We start from the raw sequence: 10,065 nt of genomic DNA, 5'->3' as shown, positions 1-10,065 counted from the left end.
CCCCAGAGATCCCCCATCCCCCCACCCTTCCGGGGGGGGTCCTGGCCCAGAGATTCCCCCCACCCTTCCGGGGGGCCCGCCCAAGAGTTCGCCCCCGATCTCCCGATCCTTCGGGGGGCCCCGCCCCAGAGATCCCCCCACCCTGCCTAGGGGCCCCGCCCCAGAGATCCCCGGCCGCAGCCGTGGCTCTGGGGCCGCCTCCCAGGCTCCACCTCGTGCCCCGCTCGCTCCGCCCCACGTTGTGTAAACGGGCCCGGAGCAGCCGCTGCAGCCGGGCGGGGAGCGGGTCTGCGGGGCCCCGGAGCGGCCGCCCAGGTGAGGGGGTGGCGGGCGGGAGCCGCTCCCGGGCCGGCTGCGGGGCAAGGCGGGATACGGGCTCCCCCGCAGCCTGACGCCGCGGGGAGAGGGGAGCAGGTCCCTGCCCGAGCATAGGCTCCAGATGTGGGGGGACCCGACCCGACCCGACCCGACCCGGGCATCTGGCCCTGCCGCCCTGACCTGACCCCAAAGCAGCCCCGGTGCCAGGGCTTCCCCGGGCAAATCCAGCCCAGGGGGCGATCCCGGCTCCGTGCTCCCCGGCTGGCTCCCCAAGCCTCGGTCCCTGCAGCAGCCATCCGTCCCTCCGCCCCAGCCTGGGCGCCCGGACCTCGCAGGGACTGGCCTGCTCCAAACCAGGGAGAGGCTGGCAGGGGTCAGGGGCGAGTGTGACCTGAAAGCGGATTGACTCGGCTGGATTAACGGCCTGGGGGGAGGCGGTTGTTCCGGAGTAAGAGCGGGCCCCGCCCGAGGTGGGCAGGAATAGCTCCTCCCTGGTAGCGCCTCCAGAATCCCAGCCCCTGTGCACAAGCTCTGTCCCGCCCGCCAGTCCCAGCCAGAGGCCGCAGCTTGGAGCCGGGAGTTTGTTATAAAGGTGAATTTTCTAGCAGGGGCTGGAGCTGCTCCCGTGTCCCCCACACCAGCTGCTCAAAATCCATCAGTCGCACCCTCACAAATGATGAAAATAACTTAGAAATAATGAGACATTAAAGAAGCACAGGGCTGGTGTTCGGTGGCTTTGCCTTCTGGGGTCAGAGCCCCCAGGGCCCATCTTTTCAAGCTTTTCCCCACACTCACAAGAGCTGGAAACTCCCTCCTTTCTATTAATGCAAGGAGAGAATCTCCCATAATCACATGACTCCAGAAGCTGGGACTTTAAGAAAAACTGTGCAGGCTCCCTTGAGATAGCAGCAAGTCAGGAGTTCCCTGCAGCAGATGCCAAGTCCCAGCCTGCTGTGTCTGGTCCCCAGGGGCCTTCTGTTTGGCTCAAGCCAGGGTGTAACATGCCACGAGCTGTAGTCTCCGCAGTGTTTACACCTATTACAGTTGAGGGTGGCTAGGGCTAGGGCTGTCTCCGATCAGGTAAGCTCAGGATATGCAGCTGGCTTATTTTTTTTTTCACCCATCAAATTTGTGAGCCTGTATGTTCAGTGGCAGGGGGGAACAGCCACCTTTGGAGCGATGCAGGAGGAATCAGACTGGCTGCCAAATGCAGTCCTGGGTGACTATACCGCCTCCCAGGCTGCATAAGGGCAGGGTTCAGCGGAGAGACCTGCAGAATGGGACAGTCCATAGTGAGCTCAGCACGATGGTAGGAAGGGCAGTAGTGCTGCAGGTGCCGTGTTTCAAATGAAATGCAAGGAGTGGACCTGACCTCTTGCGGTCATTAAAGAGGCCATCACATCTTTCATACCTGGCAGGTGTTACCCTGACAGCAGGTCTATATTCCCCTTTGAGTAATTAAAACCTGCTCGTCTCTGCTATCCCTGCAGCATCAGTGGGGTACGATATTCTCCACTTCCTGCGCTAAGGGCTGGGCAGTGTTAAACAGCGGCTGTGTTCCAACCCAGAGCTGGCTGCCACTGCAGCGTGGGGAATTGAGTCTTGCTGTGTACGGCTGAGAAAGTGCTTTGGGATCGGTGTCTGTAAAGTGCTATAAGGAAGATAAGGTATTAGATTCCTGTGGGGGCACAGAACGGTTATTGGCAACTGAATAGCCCCTGAAGGCTTCAGGGAAACATACAAGCGATTGTCTCTACTGAGAAATTCCAAAGAGAGGCCTACAAAGTGGTGTGTGTTTCTCTGTCCACAGATAGTTTCACGCCAACAAGCTGCTGCAGGGAAGGTTGGCTGGAGCCGTCTCCTCTGCAGGTGGCCGGCGTGGCTGCTGGAGACTGAACGGCGTATCGGAGCCGTGCCCGCCTTGTAGGACAGCAGTGAGCATGTCTCAGAAGAGAAGGAACCGGCAGGCACGTAGCGGGGAGGAGATCACGGCCAGTCCTGCTGGCGGCGGGGATGCAGCGAGGACTGGAGCTGCTGCGGCGCCCCGTGGGCAGCTGAAAGGCAAACGGAAGGTCCTGGCAGAGCCCAGTGGGGCGGAGGTGTCAACCGTGGATAAGAGGAAGAGGGAAGGGGAGGTGGCAGAGGGGGGAGGAGCTGGGAGCCTGGGGGAAGCCGTGAGGCAGGCGCGGCTGCGATTTGCCCCCTCTGTGCAGGACTTCAAGTACAACAAGAAGCGAGTGCGCCAGGTCTCGCAGGGCTCTTACCTCCCGGATGCCGCCAAGGGTGTTGTGTACTGGATGTCTCGAGACCAGAGGGTGCAAGGTACGATCCATCCCAGGACCAGGAGGCGTTGGGGGGCGGGGGGAGAGACTGTAAGGAGTCAAAACCCTTGTCCCCTCCCTCTCGCCCCTGGAGCAAGTTCTTGTAGTTGAGACCGTGATGGCACCAGTTGAGAGCCCTGGTCCCACGGCTGATGCAGACTGTGCTGGGCTCCCCATCCAGCATCATGGCCTAGCAGGATTCCTATTGGGAAGCCTCTTGGCAGTGCACATGGCTAGAGCATGTGATTCTTGGCTGGCGTGTGCTGCCGCCTCCTCTTTCCCCGGGTGCCGGCTCTCCGTGGGTTTTACTTTGGAGTTTGTGGCTTTAGACAAACCTCCCCAGCTAGGGGTGGGCTTGAGGAAAGCTGGATTTTGCTTTGACATGGTGTGGGGCTTTGCACAGGTGGGTCAGTATCAATAGCTCCATTTTACAGATGGGGAAACCGAGGCGCTCATTTCGGTGCCCAAGGTCAGCTGTGAAGCCAAGGTCTCCTGGCTCCCCGTCCTGGGCCCGAGCCATTGGCTGAGCATTTGGCAGTGCTGCTCTGTAGCAAGGCAAAGTGTCACCCAAAGTGAATGCAATCCCATGCTCTCTCTCTCCAGATAACTGGGCTTTCCTGTACGCCCAGCGCCTGGCCCTGAAGCAGCAGCTCCCTCTGTACGTCTGCTTCTGCCTGGTGCCCAAGTTTTTGGAGGCCACCATCCGTCACTTCGGCTTCATGCTGAAAGGCCTGCAAGAAGTGGCCGAGGTACTGCTTGCTTAGGAAATGCCACAGAGGGGAGGGTGAGAGCAGGGGTGGAGCATAGGCCCGGGACACACAGCGATGGGCATGCGGCTCTCAGCAACGTCCCAGAAGGGCCCGAGCCTGCCAAGAGTCGGGATTTTTCCAATGCTGTCTTCTCTCATGGGGGGCAGGGGGGAGTTTAACTTGCAATGCGTTTCCCTTCTCCCAACACTATAAGGCTGCTCGCAGGCCTGACGTCTCTGTGCAGCACCAGGCATTTGTCTGGAAAGCAAAGTCATGTCAGTTGCAGGGACCCGGCCCGCAGCCCTCCCTGGGATCTTTATAACCGGTTACCGTAGGCAGAGATTGGCCAAGCCGCCCAAGCAATTGGGTGCTGCCAGCAAACGACATGGAGCGCCCAACTCTTGGTTGGAGCCCAGCTGGGGTGATGCTGGGCAGCTCGGCCTGGAGGGGCAGTTACAGCAACCAGGCTCTTTGCCCCATATTCCCAGAGCCTTTCCCTTCGTTCCAGGAGTGCCAGGAGCTGGACATCCCCTTCCACCTGCTCATCGGCTTTGCCAAGGACGTGCTGCCTGCCTTTGTGGCGGACCGTGGCATCGGCGGAGTGGTGACAGACTTCTCCCCGCTCCGCATCCCCATGCAGTGGGTGGAAGACGTCAAGGAGAGGCTCCCAGGAGATGTGCCCTTTGTACAGGTGGGGACTGGGCTGTGGGACGCATGTGGCGGTGGGGCTGGGGGCTCTGTACATAGGCTGTTTCTCCATGCTGAATTGTGATCGCCAGGCGCTGGTGTTGATAGCGGGACTAACAGCTGGCTCCCAGCCCTTTAAATAGGGGGCTCAGACGGAACAAAAGCGTCAAGAGCTGGTCACTGCAGATTGAACAGCAGGGTGCTGCTGTTGCTCCAAGATCTGGGAAAGCCCCCCCAACAAATTGGCTTTGGAGAAGGTGGGGGACTCACGCAGGTAATTGGCGGTGGGGCAGGGAACTAGTTCCGGCGCTTGGAAGGTTTTTGAGCTTGGGGGTGTATATTGGATGGAGTCAGAAGATCGGGGGCGGGTAAGGAGGTGGAGGGAGGGGGGAGTGAATGAGATTGTACCAGGCCATCCCCCTTCCTGGGGCACGCAGCCACTGCACGGAGCTGATGACGGCAGACACAGGGAGTAACTCCTTACAAGTACTGTGCCAGGGAGAAATTCCCACTTGGCTCAAATGCCCCATTCATATTCCCCACGAGAATCAATCCGGGACTGGGGAGGTTCCTGGCCCATGTCAGGGTCAAGAGAGAAACACACAAGCCCCTTTGGGATGGGGTCAGCTGTGCTGAATTCAGCATCTATTCTTTTCTTAGATTCTTTTGAAATGAAAAAAATCACCTGTCAAGCTGTTGTGCAGCTTAGCTCCATCTTCCCCAAACCAGGGTGGATCCGAGCGGGCATCTCCTCCTGCTCCTAGACAGTTTCATTTCCAGGTCCTGCGCCCCAGGCTGCAGGGCTGGGGGTGCAGGGGAAGGTTGGCCTACCGAGGGAGAAAAGTTGAAATTAAAAACAAAGCCATGGGAAAGGTTTGGGTGGATCTAGGGCTCGGTCAGAGCTTGGCGGGGGTGGGGGGTCATGTTTCTCATCCCCTGTGCAGCTTGCCTAGTCCCAGCTCGCTAACTGCTTTCCAGGTTGATGCGCACAACATTGTCCCATGCTGGGTTGCCTCAGACAAGCAGGAGTACGGAGCCAGTACAATTCGACGGAAGATCCACGATCGGCTCTCGGAGTTCCTCACGGAATTCCCTCCCGTCATCAAGCACCCGTATCCGTCCGCAGCCCCGGCAGAGGTAACATCTGGCGTTCTTCAGCCTAGGGCGGCTCCCAGCAGAGCATCCCAAACACCAGCTAAGTTTCAAACCCTACTGGAGGGTGTGATCTCCATTTTACAATGCGGGGCGGAGGGGTAGTGGAGGAATCAAGGCTGCGGGTTAAGTGACTTGCCCAGGGTCACACAAAGGCAGTGGCGGGGCTGGAAACAGATCAGGAGTCCTGATTTCCAGTCCCCTGTCTGATGCAGTAGGGGTTAAAGGAATCTTAGCTTAACCAAAGGCAGATGGCGTGCCAGCAACCTGTGCCCAGGGTGTATTTAGTAAGGGGAGGACGTGTCTGGTCCAGAGCAGCCATCAGAACTGGCCCCGGCTGGACAGTAACATCCTGGGCAGGACGGTAACGTTTGCAGCTTGGCTAAAGCCTCCTTGTGATTGTGCAGCCCATAGACTGGAATGCCTGCCACGCCAGCCTGCAGGTGGACTGCTCAGTGAAGGAGGTGACTTGGGCGACACCGGGGACGGCCGCGGGGCTGGCTGTGCTGGAGTCGTTCATAGGCGAGCGGCTGAAATCCTTCGGCACCGACCGGAACAACCCAAACAGGGCAGCGCTCAGCAACCTCTCGCCGTGGTTCCACTTTGGTGAGTGGCCCCTGAAAAGCCCTGGAGATTCGAAGGGCAACAGGCTTGAGTGATCTGGGTAATTACCCCTCCGGGCACAGTATGGCCTCTTGGGGAAGGTAAGTGTCCCGGGCCAAGGAGAGATGGCTAGTGAGGGGCCGTAATTCCTGTAGTCCCTTTCCTCACGCTGGTGCCTGCGGCTGGGCTGCCAGAGGGAAGAGCCTTGGCCCAGGTTTCTCCCAAGTGACTGACTGAGTTGGTCTCTGAGCTCCATGGCAGCCTGGGGGTACAAAGGCCTGGCTGTTGGCGTTTCATGCTGCACTGAGGTTAGCTGCAGATAGGGGGTGAGGCCTGAGCTTGGCAGGAGTGGGGGTAGTGCTCTGGCATTCGATCCCACGTGCTCAGGCCAGGCCGGCAGCACACCAGCTCCCTTGGGAACCTGCAAGTACAAGGATCAGTGGCCGAACACCCTCTCTGCTTCCCCGTCTCTTCTCCCCACCCCGTTCCCGGCCAGGCCAGGTCTCTGTCCAGCGGGCCATCCTGGAGGTGCAGAAATATCGCAGTAAATACAAAGAGTCGGTGGATGGGTTCATCGAGGAGGCGGTGGTCCGCAGGGAGCTGGCCGACAACTTCTGCTACTACAACAGGAACTATGACAAGGTGGAAGGTAACGCATGGCCCCCGCTCTGGGGGAGCGCCAGCGAGCTGCAGCCTGCTGTACTCATGGTGCGCAGGGAGTGACGGGGGTCGGGTGGAAGCTAGTCCTGCCTCTGCCCAGACCTGCTGGCAGGATTGGCGGCTCCATCACCCAGCTGCAGAGTTCCTCTCTCAGGGAGCCCGGCTGCCGCGCTACGTGCTCCCCAGCCCGACTGTTGTGTTTTGAAGGTGCGTACGACTGGGCCAAAACCACCCTGAAGCTCCACGCCCAGGACAAGAGGTCTCACCTCTACGAGCTGAAGCAGCTGGAGGAGGGGAAGACACACGACCCACTCTGGAACGCTGCCCAGGTACCAACCAGCCTGAGCTTCCGCCTCCCCTCCTGGATCCTTTGGGTGTTATCACCGAGCACCCTGACAGCCCCAGTCCTGGTGGGTTCCTAGAACAGAGCCAGCCACAGAGCACACCTGCATCTCTGCACCCCAGGCCAGCGTGTGCCCTTTGAACATGGGTTACAGCTAGGGTGTCCAGACAGCAAATGTGAAAAATCGGGATGGAGAGTGGGGGGTAATAGGAGCCTATATAAGAGCCAAAAATCGGGACTGTCCCTATAAAATCGGGATATCTGATCACCCTAGTTACAGCAGATATTCCCCAGCCAAGTACACAGGGTGGAGAGTTCCACCGGCCAGGTGGGGCCTGCAAGCAGGACCTTGGTTCTCTCCATGGAGGGAGACTACCAGTAAGGTAGTCATAAACCTCCTAGTCAGATGGGAAACTGAGGCCAAGTCCAGGCAGGCCCTGCCTCTCACTCTTCACCCCAGATTCCACCCAGGTGTGTCTCATTCTCACCTCCCTCCTGTCCTCTGGGGCCCCTGGGGGGCGAGGCTGCAGCTGTCACATTGGAGCCCGTGCTGGGCTCTCCTCCTCTCTGCAGCTCCAGATGGTTCACGAGGGGAAGATGCACGGGTTCCTACGCATGTACTGGGCCAAGAAAATCCTGGAGTGGACCCGCTCCTCCGAGGAGGCCCTGAAGTTCGCCATTTACCTCAATGATCGCTATGAGCTGGACGGTCGGGATCCCAACGGCTACGTAGGTTAGTGACTAGGGTGTGGGAGTGAGAAACCCTGGAGAACTTGAGGAGAGGGATCCTGTCGGTCCTTCGCTGGGAGGGAGCTGCCAAGGTCTCCTTACACTGGTTAAAGGGTCCCCTGTTGCCCCCACATAGTCTGTCCAGCTCCCTCATACAGCCCCGAGCCCCGTATCCCTCCCTTGCCTGGGCTTGTAGCAGGCGACTGGGAACAGGTGCAGGAGGGTCTGGGCAGGGCAGGGCAGGGCAATCTCACTGGGTGTTCTGTGCCTGGCAGGCTGCATGTGGTCCATCTGCGGGATCCACGACCATGGCTGGGCCGAGCGAGCCGTGTTCGGGAAGATCCGTTACATGAACTACGCCGGCTGCAAGAGGAAATTCAACGTGGCGCAGTTCGAGCGCAGATACGATCCCCGCCAACTGGGCCAGTAGGCTTGGGGCGGGGGGTGGGGGCAGCTTCTGCTGAAAACTGGCCTGCAGGGGCTCGTGGGGCGGGGTCGCTGCTGGGCCTTCGAACGTTTGCATTTCCCCTGAATTCCATTTGAAGGCCCGTGCCTCTGAGCCGAGAACCAGCGGGGACTCGGTTGCCTTTGCCACGGTACAGCTCAGCCTCTTGTCTACGGATTCCCCCAAGGCAGCAGTTTGGGTGCAATGCTGGGAGCTGGGGCAGCAAAACTCCGCTTTTCCCTGGATGCCCAAAGTTCTCTCTGACACAGCCCCAGATGTGCCACCTCCCACTACTAGCCGGGGCCAGCTCTAAAAGCTCCTTTGATATTTCTAGAGGGGACAGGCTCGCCAGCCACCCCACCTGCTCAGGGAGGAGACACTGTGCCTTTTCCAGCGTAGCCCTGGCCTGCAGCAGGTAGACAGACCTGGTCCTAGAGCTCTGGGATGGAAAGCAGCAGCATGTAGCATGCTGGGCATGTAGCTTAGCGCTTCTGGATTGATGGCATCTAGAACAAGCTGCTGGCAGGCAGAGGTGGGGGAAGCTCAGAGCAAATCCACTGCTGCGGCAGGATCTCAGCTTTCACGCAGAGCAGGGAAGATGGGAGCTCCCGGGTGAAACACGCTGACCTCAAGTGGCTGCGTTACCTCTAGGGGCTTTCCCACCCCACCCCACGCAGAGATGGGTGCTTGTCTCACCCCACGCAGTAAGCAGGCGGGTTTTCAGAGTGGCTGTTACAGACCCTACTGCAAGTCACTGGGCTTTTGTCTTAAACCTTACCACACCCAGCCCTGGTGTCCAGGTCATTTCTGCAGCAGCATTTCGATGGGCTCAGAGGAAGACGAGACCTGGAGCTGCCCAGCCCTTGTCCTAAAGCTTAGCAAGCTGCAGCTCAGTTCAGAGCGACGGTCCACCAGACTGGATCTGCTCAGACAGCCTGAGATGCTCCAGGGATTGGGACAGTTGGGCACTACTGGCTACCCGCAGCCACTAGTGCGGCACGAGGCCGTGAAGCAGAGGCCTAGACACGGTCAGCCCAGCATGTTTTTATGCGTGAGTGTCTCGTTTCTGGAGTGTTACTAAGCTCTCTGCTGCAGTCTTGCACCTTTACAAAGGCGGCTCTTTCCACGAGTGCGTCTACCCTGACATCAGCAGTTAGGGTCCCCCCGTCAGTGCTAACATTACCCAGAACACTAGGGGGCACTGTTGGGTCAAAGGTAAAGCCAAGAACCTACCTACACCTGCCTATCCTGAACTGTGCAGCATCGGGTCAGGGTTTAATCCAACTGGAATATTGACTTAAATGGTAAATTAGAACATCTCTTCCTGCATCGCTTGGCTTTCTGGGCTGGTCACCCATCCACATCAGAACCAGGCCTGATCCTGCTTAATAACACAACTACAGACTGAACCTCTCTAACCCGGCACTCCCTGGTCTGGCAACATCTGTGGTCTGGGATAGGTGCCAACTCCATGGGTGCTCCTGGGCTGGAGCGCCCATGGGGAAAAATTAGTGGGTGCAGAACATCCACTGGTGCCAAGCTTCTCCCTCTGCTCCCCTCCCTCCATGCCTCTGTGGTACCAGCCTGGGGCAGCGAGGGGTGCGGACAGGGGTAAGGCTGGGATCACAGCTGGGGGTGGCTGCGGAGCCCTGCAACTGACACCCTGGGCAGCAGGAGAGGGGCCGGTGACCAGGACCCCGAGCAAGGGGCTGGCATTGGAGCCCCTGGGTAGGGGGCCATGCTGGCTGCAAAGCCTGGGGGTGTTGTAACCTATGGAGACCCGCTCGAACTCTGCACTGACCGCCTGCGGTTCGGCAAATTCTCTAGTTCAGCACCGATCAGATCCCGAGTGTGTGGGAATGGAGAGGTTCAACCTGCAGTTCCCTGGTTTCCAGCAGCAAACTGACCTGGGTTGTCCACCACTCGTTTTTAAATTAAAGGAACAAACAGCATGTGAGCAGCACTCTGGGGTTATGAGCAAAATCTTTGTACTTCTTTCTTTCAGCCCAGCTTTAATAAACTCCAATACAGCAGAGGTCAAGCAAGAGCAGCTAATGA

The 10,065-nt window shown here is 58.8% G+C and overlaps 1 protein-coding gene across 1 annotated transcript; it reads left to right on the top strand.

The window, feature by feature from the left end:
* The first annotated feature begins 250 nt into the window (after window positions 1-250).
* LOC127056250 (deoxyribodipyrimidine photo-lyase-like) lies at window positions 251-10,054 on the top strand. Its single transcript, XM_050963812.1, has 10 exons — window positions 251-315; window positions 2,129-2,640; window positions 3,243-3,388; window positions 3,897-4,079; window positions 5,054-5,212; window positions 5,635-5,833; window positions 6,327-6,479; window positions 6,698-6,819; window positions 7,407-7,566; window positions 7,838-10,054. The coding sequence occupies exons 2-10, from the start codon at window positions 2,259-2,261 to the stop codon at window positions 7,990-7,992; spliced, it is 1,659 nt and encodes a 552-aa protein (XP_050819769.1). The 5' UTR covers window positions 251-315; window positions 2,129-2,258; the 3' UTR covers window positions 7,993-10,054.
* The last annotated feature ends 11 nt before the right edge of the window (window positions 10,055-10,065 follow it).

This window comes from Gopherus flavomarginatus, chromosome 8 (genome assembly GCF_025201925.1).
Source record: "Gopherus flavomarginatus isolate rGopFla2 chromosome 8, rGopFla2.mat.asm, whole genome shotgun sequence".
NCBI classification, from domain to species: Eukaryota; Metazoa; Chordata; order Testudines; family Testudinidae; genus Gopherus; species Gopherus flavomarginatus.
This window is presented reverse-complemented; position numbering and strand designations above follow the sequence as displayed.